The sequence below is a fragment of the Stigmatopora nigra genome, chromosome 1 (assembly GCF_051989575.1).
Source record: "Stigmatopora nigra isolate UIUO_SnigA chromosome 1, RoL_Snig_1.1, whole genome shotgun sequence".
NCBI classification, from domain to species: Eukaryota; Metazoa; Chordata; class Actinopteri; order Syngnathiformes; family Syngnathidae; genus Stigmatopora; species Stigmatopora nigra.
In genome coordinates this window covers 1,457,677-1,483,339 of record NC_135508.1, presented here as the reverse complement: position 1 = coordinate 1,483,339, position 25,663 = coordinate 1,457,677, and the positions used below count along the sequence as shown (strand labels likewise).

At 36.2% G+C, this 25,663-nt stretch overlaps 1 protein-coding gene across 5 annotated transcripts in view; it reads right to left on the bottom strand.

Annotated features, from left to right (window-relative positions):
* The window catches only part of rerea (arginine-glutamic acid dipeptide (RE) repeats a), a 171,536-nt gene that overhangs the window by 42,488 nt on the left and 103,385 nt on the right, over positions 1-25,663 (bottom strand). For all 5 annotated transcript variants that reach the window (XM_077720473.1, XM_077720483.1, XM_077720493.1 and 2 more), the window contains exon 4: positions 2,646-2,751. In XM_077720473.1, the coding sequence (XP_077576599.1) occupies positions 2,646-2,751 (106 nt within the window). The remainder of the gene's footprint in view (positions 1-2,645; positions 2,752-25,663) is intronic.

The window sequence follows — 25,663 nt, the reverse complement described above, 5'->3', positions numbered from 1 at the left end:
CTTATTTAAAGAGTGGGTTTGAGGTTAGAAACTTTTGGGCCCGGGGAGGGGCCATATTGACTTTAAAAATGTGACAGATGGGCGGGGTCAGCATAAGATAGGATACATATAAAAAAGTGCATCCGTTAACAGTACATATGAAACATAAACAGATAAAAAGGACTAAAAAGTATTAAGATATTCATCACTCATCATTAAAGTTAAAAGTATAAAGTACAAAGTCAAGTCAAAAGGAATGTATTAAGAAATATTCAAATGTCATTTAGCGCCATTTTGAGAAAGAAAAAAAAAACTAAAAATAAAAATATTCGGAAAATGTGACAGAGATACGATACATATAAAAAAGTGCATACGTTAATAGTACATATGAAACATAAATAGAAAAATAGGACTAAAGTATTAACATACTCATCATTTATCATTAAAGTAAAAAGTATAAAGTACAAAGTCAAGTCAAAAAGAATGTATTAAGAAATATTAAAATGTCATTTAGCGCCATCTTGAGAAAAAAAACAAAAACAAAAAATAAAAATATTTGGAAAATGTGACAGAGATACGATACATATAAAAAAGTGCATACGTTAATAGTACATATGAAACATAAATAGAAAAATAGGACTAAAGTATTAACATACTCATCATTTATCATTAAAGTAAAAAGTATAAAGTACAAAGTCAAGTCAAAAGGAATGTATTAAAAAAATATTAAAATGACATTTAGCGCCATCTTGAGAAAAAAAACAAAAACAAAAAATAAAAATATTTGGAAAATGTGACAGAGATACGATACATATAAAAAAGTGCATCCGTTAATAGTACATATGAAACATAAAGAGAAAAATAGGACTAAAGTATTAACATACTCATCACTTATCAATAAAGTAAAAAGTATAAAGTACAAAGTCAAGTCAAAAAGAATGTATTAAGAAATATTAAAATGTCATTTAGCGCCATCTTGAGAAAAAAAAACAAAAAAAAACAAAACAAAAAATAAAAATATTTGGAAAATGTCGACGGACCGGATTAAAAAATTCTAGCGGGCCAAATGTGGCCCGCAGGCCGTAGTTTGCCCACACCTAGGTTAGAAGGTCTACAACACATCTCAATCTTCTCCCACGTTTAGTGTAAAAAAATAAATAAATAATAATAATACATAATTTAAAAAAACATGATTTTGCATCAGTGGCATAAATATTATATGTATATATAAAATGTAGTTCACGGATTATAAATCAAAGTTTTCTTTTTTGACATGGTTTGGCCAGAAGGGCAATTTATGTTTGAAATATTTCAAACATTACTATATCATGTTATTTTCACATTGAACCACAAGAGGGAGCGCTAGGCATGTGTTTAAATGTCAGCAATGGCAGGTACAATTGAGTTTTTTCACCTTTTATGCAAGATACACTTACTTTTTTTCTTGAATTTCATTCATAGACGTCAAAATACATTTTGTTTAGCATTTTAACTGTTTCTACTTTCTCTATTTTGAAATAAATTACCATATCGGCCACATTGTCTTGCATTTTTTTTAAAGTTATAATAGGGTTGACCCTACTTTGCGATTTTTCCCATTACCAGGGACATTTGAGGGGTTATTGAACATCATTTTACAGGTCATTTCCACTCCTAACCACAAGAGGCCACTGTGTTTCGTGTTGATAATTAACCATTCGCAAAAGTTCCGCCCCTAACATACCATAAATACAGCTCTAATTGTCATCAATGGCATCCAAAACACAAAAAATGTTGCTTTTTTAAGGAAAATATATTATTTTTACCATATTTTCACGACTATAAGGCGCACTTAAAAGTCTTACATTTTCTCCAAAATAGACAGTGCGCCTTATATTCCAGTGCGCTTTATATATGGAAAAAAAATAAAATGTCATTCATTGAGGGTGCGCCTTATAATGCAGTGCGCCTTATAATACAGTGCGCCTTATACTCCAGTGCACCCTATACTCCAGTGCGCCTTATATATAGAAAAAATTAAAATGTGTCATTCATTGAGGGTGCGTCATATAATCCAGTGCGCCTTATAATGCAGTGTGCCTTATACTCCAGTGCGCCTTATACTCCAGTGCGCCTCATACTCCAGTGCGCCTTATACTCCAGTGCGCCTTATACTCCAGTACGCCTTATACTCCAGTGCGCCTTATACTCCAGTGCACCTTATACTCCAGTGCACCTTATACTCCAGTGCACCTTATACTCCAGTGCACCTTATAATACAGTGTGCCTTATACTCCAGTGCGCCTTATACTCCAGTGCACCTTATATATGGGAAAAATGTCCTTCATTGGGGGTGCGCCTTATAATGCAGTGCGCCTTATAGTCGTGAAAATACGGTACTTTTTTTTTAAAAGGACAATTGTGTTTGCTCAGAGTGAAGTTGATGATTTGAAGAGCGACTGGCGCATCGGCTCGAGAGCCGCATGACACCGCCGGTTATTAACACTTGACAGCGTTGCCATGGGAACAGTGTAAGATCTTCTCCCCAGGACACGAGAATACGTTTTTTTCATTTGAAATGCAAACCGTAGTTGTTCCCGTGGCCTTTTTTTTACACATCTGGAGAATAGACGTGCGTATACAAATGTGTGTAGTATTAATGTGCGCATTTGTATGTGTGTGCTCACCATTTTCATTGTTGCGATCTTGCACCAGGTGTTGGTAAACCGAATCGGGCACTTCTGATTGGCGGTAGTACCATTTCACATTCATCAGCAGATGGTCTCGTTTACTCTGTAAAACACAGACAGACATTTTGTTTAATCATAATGGCGCCATTTAGCTTCCTGTCAACACTGTTGCTAGGCAGGAAATCCATTATATGCAGTTGGAAGTCATTTACAGCTTCATTTAAATCAATCAAATAGGTGGTGAGGGGGCGGGGCTTAATTATCACAAGCAAAAGTAAGGGGTGAATTGGATCATTTTATGTTGTGGTATATTTTCATGTACAGTGTTCCCTCGTTACTTCGCGGTTCAGCTACCGCGGGTTTTTTTTTTTGGAATTAAAAAAAATATTACATTGAAACAACATATTTTACAGTTTTTTTGTTATAACATGAATTTCACTCTCTCTACCCATATTCTATATGGTGTACTGTATACAACGGGGTACATTTAAAAAAAAAATAAAAAAAATATTTAAAAAAAAAACTTTTTTTGGAAGTAAATTCAAATGACCGTATTTTCACGACTATAAGGCGCATTTAAAAGTCTTAAACTTTCTCCAAAATAGACAGTGCGCCTTGTAATTCAGTGTACCTTATATATGGAAAAAACAGAGAACCAAAAACGAAAAACCACCACTGTCGGATATAAAAAAAATAAAAAAAACACAAACGCCTGAACTGAATACTCAATACCGTTAAATATGCAGATGCCATCTTAGTTTACAACATATTCCATCATATAGCTCCTCCCCCACTGCAAGATTTTATACCAAAAAAATCCAAAAAAATAACAATGGCTGGCTCTAGAGGTGACTGTAAAGTAGTGAGTGCTTCATAACTGCAAGTCAATAGCAATTACCCTATTTTCACCACTATAAGGCGCACTTAAAAGTCTTACATTTTCTCCAAAATAGACAGACAGTGCGCCTTATAATACAGTGCGCCTTATATATGAAAAAATTGTCATTCATTGAGGATGCGCCTTATAATGCGGTGCGTCTTATAGTCGTGAAAATACAGTAAGCATTTTTGAAGGGGAATCCCTACTTTGCGGAAATTGACTTATCACGGGTGGTCCCGGTCCCCATTAACCGCGATAACCGAGGGAACACTGTAATATTATGGTCATAAAATACCGCCATCTACTGGTCGGATGATGCAGTGCAGTGTGGAGACTAAGTCAATCGAAGAGGAGGTGGGGGCGGGGCTTAATTGTCAAAAGCAAAAGTAGGGGGGTTCATTGGATCATTTTATGTTGTGGTATATTTTCATGTAATATTATAGCATAAAATATCGCCATCTACTGGCCGGGTGATGCAGTGTAGTGCGGGAGATGGACTGTAATTCCTAGTATGGCCAGCAGGTGGAAGCACAGGGGTGAGAGAGAAAGAAATGGGGGAGGGAATGAGGTGAGTGAGGCATGTAGAGGGCTAAAATAGTGTTTTCATTTCATGTTATGTTTTATATTTTTATTGCATTTCACATAAAGTCAAGTGGGCGGAGCTCTGTGACATCATCAGGCGCACGTGAAAGGAAACGAGCGAGATGTACGCACGTATGTCCCCCATTTTGTGTTTTTTGAGCGGTACGTGGCGGAAAGGTGAGGTCAGAGTTAAGATATTTACTGTATATTGTTCGGTTATGTCATCAGGACGAGAGCATTACTCCCATTTTTCGTTGACTCCGCCCCTTTTCTGGCTAAATCGGTCTTATTTCACAAGTAACGGACAAAGACAGACAATCTCCTCAGTAGAATATCGACGTTAAAGGACGAGTGTAGAAAAAAAGCAGTTAGTGTATGGTTATACATGATTAAAAGATCTAGAAAGACGTACATATTGTAGTAAAATAAGCAAAATAGCCTGCGGTTAAGTGAATAGAATGCTAAGGGTTGAATAAAATGGCTATTTGGGAAGAGGTAAAATTTGTCTTGTCTGGAAAAGTGTCCAAATTAGATTGAGAGTCGGAAATGGTGAGTGGCGTTGAGTCCTTTCGGGTAAAAGTGGGAGGGACGGCGTGGACGGTTAAGTGTCACATGTGGAGTGGATGTGTGAGGAAAACACAGCTTTCAATTATGAGGAGGGTATAAAAATGTGCAGTGATAAAATATGGAGAGGCAAGGGAGGGGGGGTATAAAATATTGTTACGTTGTTCCGCTTTTGTGACAGCCATTAAAGAAAATAGATAAAATGAAGATAGGGTGGCGTCCAACTGCGCAGGGAAACTTCCCTGCCGACTGTGAGGTGAATATAAGGCCTATCGCGAAGTCGGACATTTTTAATCTGTTCCTGCCAGAGTTGAAATATGGCATGGGTCACTCACCCTCGAAAACGGAGGGACCACAAGAAGAGAAATAGAATGATAGATCCACTAGTTGGAGCTGTAATAGTAGAAGTGGTGGTGGTAGTGGTAGTAATAGTAGTAGTGGTGGTAGTAGTAGCAGTAGTAGTTGTAGTAGTAGTAGGGGTAGTAGTAATTGTAGAAGGGGTAGTGGTACTAGTAGTGGTAGTAGTAGTAGTGATGGTGGTGGTAGAAGTATTAGTGGTGGTGGCGGTAGTAGTGGTGGTGGTCTTAGTAGTGGTGGTAGTAGAAGTAGTGGTAGTAGTAGTGGTGGTAGTAGTAATGTTGGTAGTAGTAGTAGTGTTGGTAGTAGTAGTAGTGTTGGTAGTAGAAGCAGTAGTGGTGGTAGTAGTAGTAGTAGTAGTGGTTGTAGTAGTAGTAGTAGTGGTAGTAGAGGTGGTAGTAGTAGAAGAGGTAGTAAAAATAGAGGTAGTAGTAGTAGAAGAGGTAGTAAAAGTAGAGGTAGTAGTAGTAGTAGAGGTGGTAGTAGTGGTTGTAGTAGTAGTAGTAGAGGTAGTAGTAGTAGAGGTGGTAGTAGTAGTACTAGTAGTAGTGGTTGTAGTAGTAGTAGTGGTAGTAGAGGTGGCAGTAGTAGTAGTAGTAGAGGTGGTAGTAGTAGTAGTGGTAGTAGTAGTCGTAGTAGTAGTAGTAGTCGTAGTAGTAGTGGTAGTAGTAGTCGTAGTAGTAGTGGTAGTCGTAGTAGTAGTGGTAGTAGAGGTGGTAGTAGTAGTAGTGGTAGTAGTAGTCGTAGTAGTAGTAGTGTTAGTAGTAGTCGTAGTAGTAGTAGTAGTGGTAGTAGTGGTAGTTGTGGTGGTACACTTGATCGAGCTGTGGTAGTTGTGGTGGTACACTTGATCGAGCTGTGGTAGTAGTAATAGTAGTGATAAGAGAGGTTGTGTTATACCTCCAAAATATGGGATCTGTAGTGGTAGTGGTTAGGAGTTGTATGTAGATGGAGCCTTGATATAGGGAATTTCATGCAATGAATAGCTATTATTAATCCATACATAAACTGCATCGGATGAGAAAACGCAGTAGTTGTAGGGGGTTATGTTATGCATTCAAAAGATGCAGTAGTAGTAGGGCTTAGTAGTTGTGTGTTGGAGCTTTGCTAAAGGGAATTCCATGCAATGAAATGGAAAAGGAGAACGTGGGATTAAGGCAAGAGGGTTTATTTCGCTCTCGTCCCAATCTGGTCTGGGAGCAGTCATGCTCCAGGGCTAAAACACAATGGCGCCGCCCTCCCTTTGCCGCCTCAGCTTGGCCACGCTCGGGAAAACCGAGCAACGGCGACACTTGCAAATACTTTGGGAGTATCTCGACTAAATAAACATTAAGTTTATCTTCGGGTGGTGAAGAAAATGGCGGCTCGCTTTCATCAAGTGACTGAAACAAGAGTCAGTTCATTCGACTCTTTGTGAGTCAGTTCATTCGACTCTTTTGTGGGTCTTTGAATGGAACGTGCTTGAGTGCTTGGCTTTGTGCGGGTGCAAGGGTGCGTGGGTGCATGGGTGCGAAGTCACCTCTGCAGCTGGAGCTCTTGTGGACGCACACCCGTGAAAAAGCTAACTCAAAAGCCAGGAAATACTTTGTTTAAGGAGCTACATTGTTAGCAACAACATGAAAAATGGCAGCAGGGGTGGGAAATTCATCCCTTGTTTCTGATTGGATGATATAAAACCTTGAGTTAGGAACAAGTTTTGCGCCTAAACTGGCAATGCAACCCGAATTTAATGAATTTAATTGACTTTAGCACATTTCTTCTTGTTTTTAGATAAAAAAATCTCGCAAATTAGCTTAAAAATTGCCTAAAAATGGTCGAATTTTACAATTTCTCTCGTATAAGCCGCGTCTTGATTGACAACTTTCACCCTCATATTCATGGTTTTTAATAGGGAGTACAAATGTGTTACTTTGAAAGGAAAATTTTAAGAGTTAAGTGGTATTTTTGAGATATTGTATGAATCAAAAATTATGAAAGGGTGTTTCCTGAACATAGAGAAATTAAAAAAGGAAGTCAGGTGAGCAGTACAACCAGGAAGTGTGTCTATAGTGGTCTATTTTGTCATTCCTAGGTAAGATGGCGACACCCTGAGTGAGCAAAAAAATATTTTTTCACGTTTTAAGCAAGATATGGTAATTTTTTTTCTTGAATTTCATCCATAGACATCAAAACAAATTTTGTTTAATTTATTAAGTTTTATCGGTTTATCTTTTCTATATTTTGAAATAAATGACCGTATAGGCCGGATTTTCTTGCATAATGGCGCCATGGTGTTAGGGCAGGGGTGGGCATACTTTTGGGCCCGGGGGAGGGGCCACATCGACTTTAAAAATGTGACAGATGGGCGGGGTCAGCACAAGATAGGATACATATAAAAAAGTGCATCTGTTAACAGTACATATGAAACATAAACTGAAAAAAAGGGCTAAAGTATTAACATACTCATCACTCATTATTAATGTAAAAAGTCTAAAGTACAAAGTAAAGTAAAAAGGAATGTATTAAGAAATATTAAAATGTCATTTAAAAAAGATAGAGGGGCTGTATAACACCAAAAACAAATAAGAGTGGACACAGCTACTGCCACTGGCTTCCGCGTGACGGCGCCATCTTGGGGATTAAAAATAAATTTGGACAACGTCGGCGGGCCGGATTAAAAAGCCTAGCGTGCCGAATGTGGCCCACGTACCATAGTTTTAACATTATTGCATTAGGGTGTCATACTGTTTCGTCTTTGACTTGTAGTTTTGTGCATTTCAAGTCTAATTTATGCGCATATAAGCCTTACCCTCAATTCAGTAAACACTTATAAAGCAACAAATACGGCTTATATGCGAGAAAATACGAAAAAAAGGGCAAAAATTGCTAAGCTAACCCCAATAAACAAAAACAGACAAGCACTAAAATAACCCAGAACTATGTTGGAGTGGACCCAGACAAAAAAATGTCATAAAACAATAATATTCCAATCTTAACGACTCCAAGATGTTGCTATGCTATTGAAGCTAATACCTTTTTGTATAGGTCATTATTTAACATCTGTTCACGTTCTGTTTGCCAATAAAGTTATTGCTGAGTAGACAAACTCCAGCAACTGAAGGAACATTGTGACAACCCACAAAAACCTCAAGCCCCGCCCCCCATTCCTGTTCTAAACTGTAACACAAGAGCTTTGCTTTTAAACAAAACCAGACCCCCACACCGGCACCCCCAGTGCACCTCATTAACAGGAAACCTCTGTTTATTTTCGGCGCTTTTCAAACACTCTCTTCTTCCTCTGTTAACTCTCTTAGCGTTCCTCCCCGTCACCCCCGTAAACCTTTCGGCGAGAAGGATCTACGACTTCCTTCGGGAGTGGGCGGCGGCTAAAGTGGGGGTGTTGGATTTTGCTTTTGTTGTTTTGATTTCTTATAACTATGTTGATGAAATTAATTGATGAATTAATTGAGTTTTTTGATCATTTTTATTGATAGATTTTTTTTGTATATTCAAATGAGTAAAATAAAAAAATATTTGAGACTTTTTATAGAAAATTATTGTCTTGAGGATTTTTTAAAAATATATATTTATATTTTTTTAATAGAAAAGGGGAAAAATATTACATTTTTTAAACTTGTTTTTCTTTTAAAAAAAGGAAAAAAGTAATCAATGCCTTTTTAAAAATCTGTTTATTTATTTTTAGATTTTAAAAACGCCCAAAAACTACTATTTTGTATTTAAAAAATACATCTTTTAATCTTTTAATACATTTAAAAGAAGAGAAAATCATTCTTAATTATCTTCAATAATAAAGTGGAAAACATAAAATATTTTCATATATTTATTTTTCCATTTCAAAAAATGGCCTTTGAACCCCCCCAAAAATCAATTTTGGATTAAAAAACTGCAACAATTGATTTAAAAAAGTCAAAACCGCAAAAATATTCCCGATTCATCAATAATCTTAATTTCAATTCCACCATAAAACAGAAAATAACCTCTTATCAATCACTTTCTCGGGCCTCTAAAAATGACACAGGGACCCCATTTGGCCCCCATACCCCCACTTTTTCACCCATGCACTAAAACATGACAGGAGACAGCTCTGCAACGCTACACAAAAAAAAAAAAAAAAACATACAGCGCTAGCAAAGAATGTCAAGCAGTCTTGCTTGGCTCGCAGGCTGCTGACTTTACAACTCAGTTAACAGACCCCCCTTCCCCCAGGCCGGGGGAGGGGTCCGGAGCACTGTCAATCAACACATGCTAACCATGTAGCATTGACGGACGGGCAGAGGCTCGGATATGATGTTAAGCGATAGAAAAGCATTTGTATTTATTGTCTAGCTGTCTTTTCTTGGTTTGGCTCCGCCCCTTTTTACTCCATAAGCACTCCCATATGGATAACACTCACTTCCCAAATTGTCTTTACTATAGATTATAGTTTTATGAAAGTATTATAGATAAACCGGCAAGATGTAGTGGCAGGATTGGGCTACCCAGATGAAACTGGCCCCGCCCCCACACTGGCCCCGCCCCCACTTGGTGAGGCTTGGCGGAGGAGGAAGGACAACTTGGCCCTCGAGCATGCTTCAGTACATTTAAGAAATGCTAAACAAAGGCTGATTACAATGTTTGGAGAGGGTAACTGTGCGTTTTTTTGCATACCAAGCAACAAAAAAAGCAAATGTAGTAGTACTTCTACTTACAAAATTAATTTGTTACAGAATGGGTTTTGTAACTAGGGTTTTTTTGTGAGTAGAGGCACATTTTGCATATGTGGGTAGATGATTTTGTAATTAGAGATAGCATTGTAATGGGAAGGCGAATTGGAATTTTTGTAAGTAGAGAGACAGTTTTGCGTAGGTAGGAAGAGAAGTTTGTAAGTAGAGGTAGCACTGTACAGTGGTATTTAGTAGGAATAGTAGTAGTAGGAGTAGTAGAAGTAGTACTAGTAGGAGTAGTAAAAGTAGAAGTAGTCGGAGTAGTAGAAGTAATAGTAGTAGGAGTAGTAGTAGAATGAGTATAAGTAGTAGTAGGAGTAGTAGAAATAGTAGTAGTAGAAGTAGTAATAGTAGAAGTAGTAGTAGTAGGAGTAGTAGAAGTAGTAGGAGTAGGAGTAGTAGGAGTAGTAGAAGTAGTAGTAGTAGTAGTAGCAGTAGTAGAAGTAGTAGTGGTAGGAGTATTAGTAGTGGTAGTAGTGGGAGTAGTAGAAGTAGTAGTAGTAGGAGTAATAGAAGTAGTAGTAGTAGTAGAAGTAGTAGTAGAATGAGTAGAAGTAGTAGTAGTAGTAGTAGAAGTAGTAGTAGTAGAAGTAGTAGTAGTAGTAGAAGTAGCAGTAGAAGTAGTAGTAGTAGTAGAAGTAGTAGTAGAATGAGTAGAAGTAGTAGTAGAATGAGTAGAAGTAGTAGTAGAATGAGTAGAAGTAGTAGTAATAGTAGGAGTAGTAGAATGAGGAGAAGTAGTAGTAATAGTAGGAGTAGTAATAGTAGTAGAAGTAGTAGTAGGAGTAGTAATAGTAGTAAAAGTAATAGTAGGAGTAGTAATAGTAGTAGAAGTAGTAGTAGAATGAGTAGACGTAGTAGTAGTAGGAGTAGTACAAGTAGTAGTAGAATGAGTAGAAGTAGTAGTAGTAGGAGTAGTAGAAGTAGTAGTAGGAGTAGTAGAAGTAGGAGTAGTAGTAGTTGTAGTAGAAGAAGTAGTAGTAGTAGAAGAAGTAGTATTAGTAGAAGTAGTAGTAGTAGTAGTAGTAGTAGTAGTAGTAGTAGTAGTAGTAGTAGTAGTAGTAGTAGTAGAAGTTGTTAGAGTGCAGAGGAAACTGGAGGATAATATAGCGGTTATGAAATGGTCACACTGCTTCCTTCCTGTGAGTTCAAGGATAGACGATAAAATACAACTGGCGGTCTACAAAACACTGAATGGCCTTGGAGCAAAAATACATGCTTGATTTGTTTGACCCCCAGCGAGCGGCGAGACCCCCAAAGGTCACGTGGAATCCGTCTACTCTTCACCTCTGCAACCAGTTAAATGAAGTGTGCTCAAAGCGTTAGCTGCTTTAAATCAGGGCTAAAAATGCCATTGTTTACGAGAGCCACACATGGCTCAAATTTCAAGGTGGCTGACTTTTACATGCCATGCTTGGTAAATACAATTGCCTTGCCAAAACCCAAGACAATTACGTATTAAGGCTTTTTTTCTTTCTTGGAAAGATACAATATCATTATGGATAAGTGAAACCACTTGGTAATCGATCATCACTACTACGACTACTATGAAACTAATGGATCTATAAATAACACAACCACTACTACCATGACTACTACTCCTACTATTAAACTAATGGATCTATATATAACACAACCACTACTATCATTACTACTACTACCATTACTACTACTGCTACCACTACCGCCACCACCACCACTATCATTACTACTACTACTGCTACCACTACTGCCACCACCACTACTACCTTTACAACTACTACAACTACTACAACTACCACTACTACAACTACTACAACTACCACTACTACAACTACCACTACTACAACTACCACTACTACAACTACCACTACTACAACTACCACTACTACAACTACCACTACTACAACTACCACTACTACAACTACCACTACTACCACTACTACTACAACTACAATTACCACTAATACAACTACAATTACCACTACTACTACTACAACTACTACAACTACGACTACTACTACAATGACTACTACTACAACGACTACTACTACAACTACGACTACTACAACTACGACAACTAGAACTATGACTACTAATACTACTACAAGTACGACTTCTACTACCACTACAACTTCGACTACTCCTACAACTTCGACTACTACTACTACAACTTCGACTACTACTACTACAACTTCGACTACTACTACAACTTCGACTACTACTACAACTTCGACTACTACTACAACTTCGACTACTACTACTACTACTACAACTACGACAACCACTACTACTATTACTACAACAACTACTACTACAGTAATCCCTTGAATATCGCAGTTAATGTAGACCATACCAGTGATAATTTTACAATTGGCACACTGCGAGTCCCAGGGATTCGCTTGTCTGAAAAATGTGCGTCCCAGGAAACTTGTCACGAGTCCCAACATACTACGGATGCAAATAAAACATAAACAACGATATATAAACATTCAGATTTAATTTATTTATTATATGGTTTAGGGTTAGGGTTTATTTATCATTGTACTAGTCTTTCAGCTCGTAGATCCTCCTCTCTTTGCAGCCAAAAGTCTTTTGAAATGTGCGTATTTTTCCTTGCTTCCCCCGTTTTGCTTCATGATCATCGATCGAATCTTCTGCAGTTCTTTTCTTACTAGTTGTATTTTTAACTGCGAAATAACTATCCAGACTGTTTTGCTTTTTCTGAAACATTTTTTATCTTTCTTACACTATTACGAAACTCTTGCTATCGCTTTCTCTCCTTCGTCTGCTAGTGTCTGCTAGTCTCGTTCACGCGAGAATTATTTCGCAAAGATTATGTGGAATAAATTGGTTTGCTATCGGATATATATGTGTTTTGGTTTTTTTTTTTTTGATAAAAATTTCTTTGCGTCCGAAAAAAGCACATTACTTGAAATTGTGCGTCTGGAAGAAAAGCTGTGCGTATCAGACGCAGGACGCAGAGGTAACGAGAACACTGCATACACTACTACTACTACTACTACAACTACCGCTACCACTACTACTACTAATATTACTACAACTACTTCTACTATTACTCCAACTACCACTACAATAATCCCTCTAATATCACGTTAAACGTAAACCAGACATGCCCGCAATAATCGAAAAATTGCAAAGTAGGATCACCCCTATTATAACTTAAAAAAATCCGGAACAATAGCGCCCACTAGCCAGAAATATGTCTTCCTCCTCCTCCAACAAAAACAACAACAAAAACATTGTGATTCAATGCAAAGTGAGAAAAGATTTGAGGAAAAAACAACAACAAGGCAATCCGTCACCACCACGATTATCTTCAGAAGGGCCAGACATAAATAATAAAAAAAATAAAGCGAAGGATGATTTAGTAGAAAAAAAGAACAAGGCGATGGACTAGAATGCAGATCCAAGTGAAACTTCAAACATGGCCTCCTCAGAGAGGACAGATGGAGGCAGTTAGGAGAGCTCATATCTGCCGTTCACATCGTAACGCCGACTTTATTTGTCGAGTCGGGCCGCTCGGCCAGACGCGCCGTTACGACGGCCCCCGCCACAAAACATTGTCATTTCAGCCCACAGCCTTTCATTTAAAAGCTTCAAAGCCGCCTGGCTTTGATACCTGCACCCCCTCCGTGTCTGTGTGCGCGTCCTGGGATTTTTCAATCGGGACCACAGACTTGACTGGTCTCCAGGCAATATGCCCTCCAAAACACACCCCTCAAAAACACACACACTACATTTTAGGAGGCATTTAAATTGACATGGTGGTGGGGGGGCTTTGGAACTTGAACAACTTTTCTAAAAAAGCTTGAAGGTTTACATGTAGTTTTTTTGGGGGTTGGAAAAAAAATCTAGATTTAAGCATCTTCAAAGAATGGCCTTGAAATTTTGAAGTGTTTCATAAGTATGGTGCAACGGGTTATAAAACACAGCAGTAGTATTAGTAGTTGGAGTAGTATGGGTTTGTGTTATACATTAACTAGATGGAGCTGTAGTAGTAGTAGTAGCAGTAGCAGAAGCAGTAGTAGAAGCAGTAGCAGAAGCAGTAGTAGAAGCAGTAGTTAGTAGTAGCAGCAGTAGTAGAAGTAGTAATAGTAGTGGTAGAGGTTTGTGTTAGACATTAACTAGATGGAGTTGTAGTAAAAGTAGTAGTAGCAGTAGTAGTAATAGTAGTGGTAGAGGTTTGTGTTAGACATTAACTAGATGGAGTTGTAGTAAAAATAGTAGTTGTAGTAGTAGAAGTAGTAGAAGTAGTATGAGAAGTAGTTGTAGTAGAAGTAGTGATAGAAGTAGTAGTAGTAGCAGCAGTAGTAGAAGTAGTAATAGTAGTAGTGGTATAGGTTTGTGTTAGACATTAACTCGATGGAGTTATAGAAGCAGTAGTAGAAGTAGTAGCAGTAGCAGAAGCAGTAGTAGAAGCAGTAGTAGTAGCAGTAGTAGAAGTAGTAATAGTAGTAGTGGTTTGTGTTAGAGATTAACTAGACGGACTTATAGAAGCAGTAGTAGAAGTAGTAGCAGTAGCAGAAGCAGTAGTAGAAGCAGTAGTAGTAGCAGTAGTAGAAGTAGTAATAGTAGTAGTGGTTTGTGTTAGACATTAACTAGACGGACTTATAGAAGCAGTAGTAGAAGTAGTAGTTGTAGTAGTAGCATTAGGGGTTTGTGATATACATTAACTAGATGGAGCCCTAGTAGTAGTAGTAGTAGTGATAGTATTAGTAGGGTTTGTGTTATACATTAACTAGATGGAGCTGTAGTAGTACTATTAGTAGTAGCAGTAGCAGTACTAGAAGTAGTAGTAGTAGTGACAGTAGGGGTTGTGGCATAGATCCACTAGATAGAGCAGTGGTAGAAGTAGTAGTGATAATAGTTATAGTAGTAGAAGTAGTAGTTAGTATCCCAAAGGACAAATATGAAAGCAAAGCCCTGATGCGGCACCGTTTACCATCCAGCCCTCTCCCCCTTAAATCAGTGCGACTTCTCCAAATCAGCCCTGCGTGTGCACATCTCGCCAATGGGAATATTTGTCATTCATCTAATATGCAGCAGCAGCAGCATTCACTTCCGCATGCGCGCCCCGAGACGTTTACGCCTAACGACATCCAACACGGCGGCGGCGAAGCGATAGCCGAAACACGCAAAAAAAATAATAAACTGATCTTCCAGCTGAAACTGGACAGACGGCATTGCGAAACAGCTGGAACGGCCGCCATTGTGTGCCTTCACCCGGTCGGTTTCTATCGATAGATATCCATCTCTCCGCCCCCCTCCCTTAGCCCCTCCCCCCCTAGCGAGTGAAGGTGACCTTGCTGGAGAACGCCGCTTCTTTTGGCAAATACGTCATGCTATTTTAGCCGCTAATGTTTGGGTTACTATGATATGTTAATGAGTCATGGCAGGGATGCATATCTAGTGGACGGGATTCAAACTTGTGTCTTCTCGCCAACGGCTCACGGCGGAGGAGGCGCACGAAGACAAGTGGCGGGCACGTACGCACACGCACAAAGAATTGCGCAGCCTCCTCCGGTGCGGCAACAAGAGATTTATTGTGGAAGAGCCAGCTGCAATAACAAGGCACGGACGCTGTTCAAAGGATGTGAAACGCCGGATTCCTAGTCTAGACTATGTGTGTCCAAGTGGAGGCCCGGGGGCTAAATGTGGCCAGCTGTGTCATTTTTTGTGGCCCGGGAAAGTGAATCATGAGTGTTGACTTTGTGTTTTAGGATGAAATTAAAAGGAAGAGTATAGATGTATATTATATTTCCTGATTTTGCCCCTTTTAAATCAATAATTGTCATTTTTTAAATTTAAATTTTTTAAATTTTTCTGTTTTCAGTTCATTTTTTGTAAAATATAAAAATATATTAAAAAAAGCTAAAGTAAACATTATTTTAGATCTATAAAAACGGAATATTCAGGGTTTTTAATACAGTTCTTTTGATCCACTTATGATTTTTTTTCATTTTTTTGTATTTTTGTTGTTGTTTTTAGTTTAAAAAAAGCATTTTTATAAATCCATTTTTTGGTATTTTTGTTGTTTTTAGTTCAAAAAACATTTTTTAATCCGTTTTTGTATTGTTGTTGTTGTTTTTAGTTCAAAAAAACATTTAGAAATGTTTTTGTTGGTATTTTTGTTGTTTTTAGTTCAAAAAGCATTTTTTAAATCATTTTTTTGTATTTTTGTAGTTGTTTTTAGTTCAAAAAGCATTTTTAAAATCAGTTTTTTTTGTATTTTTTCTTGTAGCTTTTAATTCAAAAATCTAATAGAAAGGTAATCCAAATTCATTTAAATCAGTTTATATGATGTTACAAGCGCGATAAGTGAATTTCCGCGAAGTAGGGATTCCCCTTCAAAAATGCTTAATCTGAATTAGTTTTAATTAAAAAAATGGTATTATTATTTTTTTACCCCCCTGTATACAGTACACTATATAGAATACGGGTAGAGAGAGTGAAATTCATGTTATAACAAAAAAAACCTGTAAAATATGTTGTTTCAATGTAACATTTGTATATTTCCCCCAAAAAATCTGCGAAGCACTGAGTCCACAGTAGCTGAACCGCGAAGTAGCGAGGGAACACTGTAGATTTAACGACCAGTCTATGGAATCCAATAAGGGCGGGGCTACTCACTCCTTCCTTGAAAGCGGCTTTAATATACGTCACTACCCAGCGTCCCATTCACACCACCGTCGCAGGGGGCGGGACCAATAAGGACACTCCAACCGAGCAAACACCCCCCCCCCCCCCCTGGGCCCCCCCTGAGTGCAAAAAATGTGGCACTCCGGCTTGTGATTGACACAAAGCCTCTTGTTTACCGGCGCCACGGAGATTTGCATACGTTTACCACCCCCCCGCCCCCCTCCATCCCTACACGAAGTGGCTATTACCGCACCCCGTTGCTATGATATTGATCACCCCCCCTCTCTCTCTTCAAACCCCCCCTACATTGATTCCACCCCCTCCCCTGGCGAAGTAGCCGCAATTACCCACACGGCTCACAAACCCCGTCTGAAAAAACCCCCTGCACGCAAGAACTGATTTTTCCTCTTGAGGCTATGGAGCATAGCGCCCAATCTGGCAACCCAACCAAAACATTCGTACCCTTTCACCGGCGCTAACTGCCAACTGAAAGCTTAGCATCACAATTAGCATCATAAATTTAGCCGTTAATGGCCGTTAGCTAGAGATGTCGACCGATTTTGATGGCTGTGGAGGGATTTGACAGGTGGTTTGGGCTCAATTCCTAATTATGTACAGAGCCAAAACATGGTCCTTATAAGGACCCACGCAATCTAGCTAGCCCTTGTATGAGCGGTTATGTGGAGCGGCAAATGAGTGGACGCCACGGGCATAAAGGCAAAAGATAGACAAAGGATTTTAACAGACTGTGTAAACTGGGTAGCATTGAGAGAGATTTGACATGCTTCAATGAGCTAATCTGTGCCAACAGCTTCTCGCGGAGCTAAATAAACTACCCAACAGAAACAGGGTGGGGGGTGCCAGGTCAGACCCAAAACAAGTCTTTTAGCATTAGCATTTTTGCGTACTGCAATCTGGAACGTCATTTGCACAAAGAATAATTAAGCCGTTTTTAAATGGCTTTGTGTACATTCATTCATTTTCTAAATGGCTTATCGTCACTAGGATTCGCAGGGGGTGCTGGAGCTGATCCCAAATTCAGTCAAACACAGGGCACAAGGGGAGAAAGGACAACTCATCGTAGATAGGGGAAATTTAGCGTGTAGTTAGCTTAGCATGTGTGTTTTAGGGGTAGGGGAGGAAACCGGAGTACCCAGGGAAAACCCACGCATGCCCAGGGAACATGCAAATATACACAGTTAAGTTTATGTATTGATTAATTTATTCATTCTTTTTTCAATTTTTTTACTCCATTTATTTAAATTTTTATCCATTTGTTTAAATTTGTATTTATTCTTTTTAAATGTGTATTTCTTTTTTTAAATTTGTATTTATTCATTTAAATTTGTATTTATTTATTCAAAGTTGTATTTATTTATTTAAATTTATATTTATTTATATTTGTATCTATCGATTTAAATCTTTATTTATTTAAATTTGCATTTTTTAATTTAAATTTATCTGTATTTACTTATTGAAATTGATCTTTATTCATTTATTTAAATTTTTATTTATTTATATTTGTATTTATTTATTTAAACATACATTTTCATTTGTTTTTATGTATCATTTTTTATTATTATTTATTTATTATTTATATATACAGACAGTTTTGGCTTGGATTTTCAAATTTTATAAACTTACACAAAAACAATATATCAAAAAAAATCCCCAGAAAAAAAATTCTACAAACCTACAATAGTTGAAGCCGCGATATTCGAGGGATTACTGTAGTTCATCTGCTTCTAAGCACCCGTACAGTAACATCCAATACGTAACGTAGCCTGCAGCCCCATTTGGCATTTAGATGACATTTTAACACAGCAGCAATCAGTTTGCACCTAATTATGGCCGGAGCATGACTACGATTTCCAATCTCTTGTGCAAAAGACCCACAACGGGCTAAGTACTGGAGTCCAATCAAAACCAGAAGTCAATGCGTCCGCTCAATCAATAAGCCAGTGTTTTTCCCTTCCTGTACTCTGTAGCGGTTCAATTAGCGCTTTTACGGCTCGCCATGTAACATCTTATTGTCGGGGCGCCGGTGGAATTGCTTTATCTGACAATAAAAACAACGGGTCTCTAATTAAGCGACCTGAAAACGCGGGTAATCAAGTATTGGAGCTAATTCACCGCCAAAAACAATTAAGTCATCCAGTAAAAGAGTCCAAAAGAAAGTTAACTTTGACATCGTTTCATTGGCGGTCGCCGGAGGACAGCATTTTATACCAAAAACTAAACGTTCATTTGTTTTAAGGATCACTTTATCCTCACTAGGGTTGTGGATGGCGTCTTTTTATGCGCATATAAGCTGTACCTTCGATTCGGTCAGTATTTTTTGGGGGGGAAATGCGGCTTATATGCGAGAAAATTTGGTATTTATGAGAAAATATTAGGAGATTGAAGTAATGTTTGGGATTTTTTGTTACAAATACGGCTTATATGTGAGAAAATTCGGTATTTATGAGAAAATATTTGGTGATTGAAGTAATATTTGGGATTGTTTTTTACAAATACGGCTTATATGCGAGGAAATTTGGTATTTATGAGTAAATATTAGGAGATTGAAGTAATATTTGGGATTTTTTTCCTTGTTTTTGTTACAAATAAGGCTTATATGCGAGAAAATTATGTATTTATGAGAAGATATTAGGAGATTGAAGTAGTATTTTGGATTTTTTTTACAAATATGGCTTATATGCGTGAAAATTCGGTATTTATGAAAAAATATTCGAAGATTGAAGTAAAATTTGGAAATTTTTTGTTACAAGTACGGCTTATATGCGAGAAAATTCGGTATTTATGAGAAAATATTAGGAGATTGAAGTAATATTTGGGATTTTTTGTTGCAAATATGGCTCATATGCGAGAAAATTCGGTATTTGTGAGAAAATATTAGATTGAAGTAATATTTGGGATTCTTTTCCATTTTTTTTAGTTACAAAGACGGCATATATGCGAGAAAATTTGGTATTTGACAAAATATTAGGAGATTTAAGTAAAAATTGGGATTTTTTTGTTACAAATATGGCTTACATCCAATTAAACATCCTATTTTTGGGTGTTTTTTCACAGGGTTAGAACCAATTAATATCTTTTTAGTTCATTCCATTTGAGTTACGAGTGAATCAACATACGAGCTCAGTCCCGGAACAAATTAAGCTCGTATCTCAAAATACCACTGTACCAAAATTGTCAAAAAAAAAAAAAAAAACTATTTATCGGATATTGAATAAAGAACATGACAGATTGTCCATATTTTTTAAACATGTTTCAGGTTCAAAAGATGAACCCATTTAAAAAGCCCTATCTTGCCTTTTTGCCTACCAAAATAAAAGCCGAATGCAACAAATCCACCAAATACTAACATTCGGTTTTCATTTATTTTACACTTCACGGCCCATAAACTAGATAAATGAACAAAAATCCAAACTCCATCAAATTAGCTTTAATCCATTAAAACAGACTCTTTGGGATAGCCAATCACGGCCATTTTGTGAGGACAGATGTTATTTAACAAACAAGCAGAAGCCACATTTGTTTAAAAAGCGGGTATTTGGTGTTCTCATGATAATCTAATCAAGTAAAATATTTGTTGGTGGTCTGTACAACGGCGTAAAGTGGCGACGTGAACAAAGGGGGCGCCGTGTTTAGCCACGCGAGGCGGCCGAGCTGTTGAGTGCATTCTTAGAAAGGAAAGAACAAAGAGCGCCCCAGTGTAAAAGCCACAAAAAAATGACAGACTAGAAAGGACGGTACAGATTGGCTCTTTGATTCGGGAAAACTTTTCATCTCGAAACGGAGTTGACGCAGGTTTTTACGGATATTTTTGATAGTTATGATGTGTTTTATGTAAGTTGGGAACAGTGGAATTAAGGTAGTTTTTGTGTAGAGTCATGAATCTACTTAGAAATGTGTCTATGTATGAATGTTTCAGGTTACAATTCTTTTAAATGTGTGACTAAATGCTAAAGTGTTAAAGTTAGTAATGATTGCATGTTGGGGATTACAACTAGTTTTGGATTGGATGTTTATCAGTGTTCGATTATTGATGCCTTGATCTAAATTGGAAGAATATTATGTTTAAGTCTGTATCAGTATTCGATTATTTATGTCAGCCAATTAAAGAAAGGAGTTATAGCAATAGATATTGTAATTTACACCAGAATAGAACTAAGAGTGGTATAATGATAATGACAAGAAAAAACGTAGTTATAACAGTAGAAACTGTAATTTACACCAGAATAGAACACAGAGTGGTATAATGATAATGACAGAAGAAAAAACGTAGTTATAACAGTAGAAACTGGAATTTACACCAGAATAGAACACATTAAGATTAATCTTTGAGGTTATATTTCCTAAAATATTGGGAAATTATTTAAAATTAAAATATATTTAACAAGTATATATTTCTGTGTATCTCAAACTACAAAGAGTTATCAATTAAACAACTACTACAACTAGTTCAAATATGGTGATGCTGCATAATAAAAATATTCTTGAATATTCTTGTCATAGGAAGAGTATTCAGGAATACTTTGTACATTTATAATGGCATTTAATGATAAAATACAGATACTGGAGCTCAATTGGAAGTTTAAACCGAATCCAGGTTTAAAAATTATCAGCAAAATCCATTCAGATTCATGCAATTACAATTTTTAATCAAATAAATGACACTATAATTGAACAAAATTGATGCTCCATTTTAAAGAAAATGTCAAATAAACAAACTAGACTGTCAACTTTGAAACCCTCACAATCTACAAAATTTCTATTGAAGTTTTTGACTAGGAAAAATATTTTTGCCACATTTTCTACAGCAAACTAACTTTATCAGAGTACATTAATAAAAAAAAAATGCCCAAAAACTGAGATTTTAGTGAAGTAACAAAACAATCAATATTTTGTATATTTAAAATGTGCTAAAATTACGGGGAAAACTGCATTAAATGATAAAATACAGATACTGGAGCTCAATTGGAAGTTTAAACCAAGTCCAGGGTTCCCTGGTAAAAAAACAGCCATGGACATCAATGGCGAAAACCTCCAAAATGCACAAAAAAATGACTTTAAATCCAGTCAAAAACAGCATTAAATGAATAAATACGAATACTGCTGCATAAATAAAAGTACTGGCAATTTTTTAGAGATTATAATGGTCCTTTTTATCCTAAATAAAATGTTATTATCTGGAACTTGTTATTCCAAGTGTACTTTTTACCGGGAAATCAAACACTTTGGGCTCAGTTTAAGGTATGATTGTTGTTGTAAACGCCGGTTGAAGTTTATGGTTTGCAAAATACAGTCGCTGAAAGTTCTCAAGCGCTCCTCCGTCACCCCCGATTGGCCGTCGGATGAAAACAGCTGACTTGCAACGTGTCAAATGATGACAACAGTCAGCTAGAGATCTCTCAAGTGTTATTTTTCAGTGTATTGTCGCAACACTCGCTAAACGAAGAGAGTTTTTTATCCGGGTTGTCATTGAGATTTATTGGCTGCGGTTGCCTTCACTACCAATAAAAAACGGGGAGACGACAAGCGGCGGATTTTCAAGCGCGACACCCAAAAAAAATGAAGCTTCTCAGTCCGTAAAATGCACTGCGCAGATTTATTTAGTTACACCAAATATAGAATGGTATTTCCGAGGTTGCCAAGTATGGTTTTTCCAGTTTTGGAATGTTGTATTTACAATTGACGTGTTTTGGTATGACTGGTTTCGAGGAATTGAACCTTTACTGGGCCATATCTGGATTTTTTTGCAGTTTTAGGACTCGAAAAATGTGGTGTGCTCTTACAAAAATGTTTCAAATTGTTTTCATAGTAAGCATAAATCATATTTTGGATTGGACAAGCTGTTCTTAACAAAGAATTAGGGCGGGGCTATGTAAGATAGACTTCATATTAGGTCATAAATTAGTAAATAGTTTTTGTTAAAGGACAGGAACAAGCTTTTTTTATTAATATTTTGCATTCCTTTACGTGTAAGTCATTAAATATATACAGCACATGTGTTAAAGTGGCGGCCCGGGGGCTAAATGGGGCCAGCTGTCATTTTTTTTGCGGCCCGGGAAAGTAAATGATGAGTGCTGACTTTTTGTTTTAGGATTAAATAAAAATGAAGAGTATAGATGTATATTACATTTCCTGATTTTCCCCCTTTATTAATATTTTTTTCTGTATTTTTAGTTCAAAAATTATTTTGTAAAATCGTAAAAATATGTTAAAATAAGATGAAATAAACATTGTTTTAGATCTATAAAAAAACTGAATATTTACCCCTTTTAAATCAATCATTGTCATTTTTTAAATCATTTTTTCCTGTTTTTAGTTCAAAAATGATTTTGTAAAATTGTAAAAATACATAAAAAAGCTAAAAAAAAAAGTTTTAGACCTCTAAAAAACTGAATATTCAGAGATTTTAATCCAGTTATTTTAATCAATTTATAAAATAAATCTAAATATGATGTATATTAAATATCCAGATTTTTCCCTTTTTAAATTAATAATTGTAATTTTTAATCAATTTCTTTCTCTTTTTAGTTCAAAAATAATTTTGCAAAATCTAAAAATATATTTAAAAAAATCTAAAATAAACATTGTTTTAAATCTATAAAAAACCGAATATTCAGGTCTTTTAATCCAGTTCTTTTAATCCATTTAAAAAAAAAAATACGATGTATATTAAATGTCCCGATTTTCCCCTTTTTAAATCAATAATTGTCATTTTTAATCCATTTTTCTGTGTTTTTAGTTAAAAAATAATTTAAAAGCCCTACCCTGGATTCAGTCATCATTTTTTTGCAACAAATACGGCTTATATGCAAGAAAATATGGTCAACATGAACTTTCCAGCAAAATAGTACAAAAAATCCCCCACTAGAAGAAGCCCCGCCCCCCCAGTCCGAGAATCCAAACCACATAAAATGTGTTCCTTATGTCAGTCTTTTTATTGGCACGGCGGCCATTAGCCAAACTGCAAATGACTCGAGAACTCGCAGAGGACGAAAAAGACAAGACGAGAATGTCCAAATGTCAAGTGGGAGAAAACAAGGACGCGGTGTAAAATTAGCCGACTGTTTTTAGAGCACAGGCCAATCCAATTAAAGCTTGACCAATGTGTTTAGTGTCTGTTTACTACTACACACGACTATTTACCATAATACCAATAAATGAAATCACCCCAAAAACTATATTAATTCATATTGCAAAATTCATCGGAACATGAAGCAATGTTAGCAGTTTTGAAGCTATAATTAGGACGCCATTTTGGATCCAAGTGCTGAGTCTGGTTCATTTTTTTGAGACAAAAAGAACAAAAATGCTTCTATTTATAAAAGTGTAAACAATAGAATGATGTCATAGTGGTTAAAGTTTGTTTTGTTTTTTTAAGGTTTGACTGGTTTTTGTTCTTGGTTGGAAGCCAAAAATCTTTTATGGATATTTTTTTAACTGAAACATGGCAATAAAATGAGCTAAAAAGATAGTTGTCGACAAAAAACAGTCAGATTTACGTAATAAAATTTTTAAATCAAATAAATGACAATGTAATTGAACAAAATGTATGCTACATTGATGTTTTACGGAATTTTCAAAACCAAAATGTGGCAAAAAATGTGCTAAAAAAAAAATCAACAAAAAAAAACGAAGTCAGATTTACGTAATAAAATTTTTAAATCAAATAAATGACAATGTAATTGAACAAAATGTATGCTACTTTGATGTTTTATAGATTTTTCAAAACCAAAACGTGGCAAAAAATGTGCTAAAAAAATAAATTAAAAAAAATGAAGTCAGATTTACGTAATAAAATTTTTAAATCAAATAAATGACAATGTAATTGAACAAAATGTATGCTGCATTGATGTTTTACGGAATTTTTAAAACCAAAACGTGGCAAAAAATGTGCTAAAGAAATCAAAAAAATAAAATAAAAAAAAAACGAAGTCAGATTTATGTAATAAAAATTTTAAATCAAATAAATGACACTATAATTGAACAAAATTGATGCTACGCTGATCTTTTACGGAATTTTTAAAACTGAAACATGGGAAAAAAATGTGCTTAAAAATTGTCAACAAAAACAATCCGATTTATATAATTACAATTTATAATCAATAAACTTGATGCTACATTGATCTTTTACAGAAGTTTTTAAACCGAAATATGGCAACAGAATGAGCTAAAAAATATAATTGTCAACAAAAAACAGTTAGATTTACGTAATTACAATTTTTAATCAAATAAATGACACTATGATTGAACAAAATTGATGCTACATAGATTTTTTTTACGGAATTTTTAAAACTGAAACATGGCAAAAAATGTCCTAAAAAATTATCAACAAAAACCAGTCAGATTCACACAACTACATTTTTTTATCGAATAAATGACACTTATAATTGAACAAAATGGATGCTACGTAGATGTTTCACAGAATTTTTTAAACCGAAACATGAGCTAAAAATATAATTGTCGACAAAAAACTGTCAGATTTACGTAATTAAAATTTTTGATAAAATATATGACACTATAATTGAGCAAAATTGATTCTACATTCTGAATAAAATGTCACAAACAAACAAAACTGTCAAATTTGGACCCCTCACGATCTACAAAATTTCTATTCAAGTTTTTGGCACAAAAAGAAAATAATTTTACCAAATTTTCTGCAGCAAACTAACTTTACCCAATAACAATAATAAACCAAAAATAGCCCAAAAATTAGATTTCAGTGAAAAGTACAAGGCCGCTAAATCTTACAAAAAAATCAAAATGTCTCCACCCGAAAGTGGAATAACCACATCATTTCCTAATGGTTCAAAAACCCATAAACAGGCAAATATATCTACAAAAAAACATTAGATGGGGCATGTCCACCATTGACGTTTTGCTTGATTAAATGTGCAACGTCAGACTGCAGAAAAGTCCAAAAATGTGAGCAAAAACCTTCGCAAATGAATAATTTAGCACTAGCGGTTATTGATTGATCTTTTTAAAAAGTCTTATAAAAATGCCCCGTGGCCTGAAACCAAGAAAAGGCTCAAAAACTGCTCAAAAACGGCAGAATCCCGACAACCCTCGTCGTCCTTGGAAAAGGAAATCGTGCCGCAAATACATTGAATCGGAAACTTGTTTTTAATAGCAGCAAATTAATGAACACAAGCAAAAGGGTTGAGAGGGTAAAAGCTTTTAAAGCACCAAAAATTCATAGCCTGCCGTATTTTGCGCACTAAAAGACCATTTTCTCATAATTCGCAAGTGCCTCTTACAAGATGGATCAA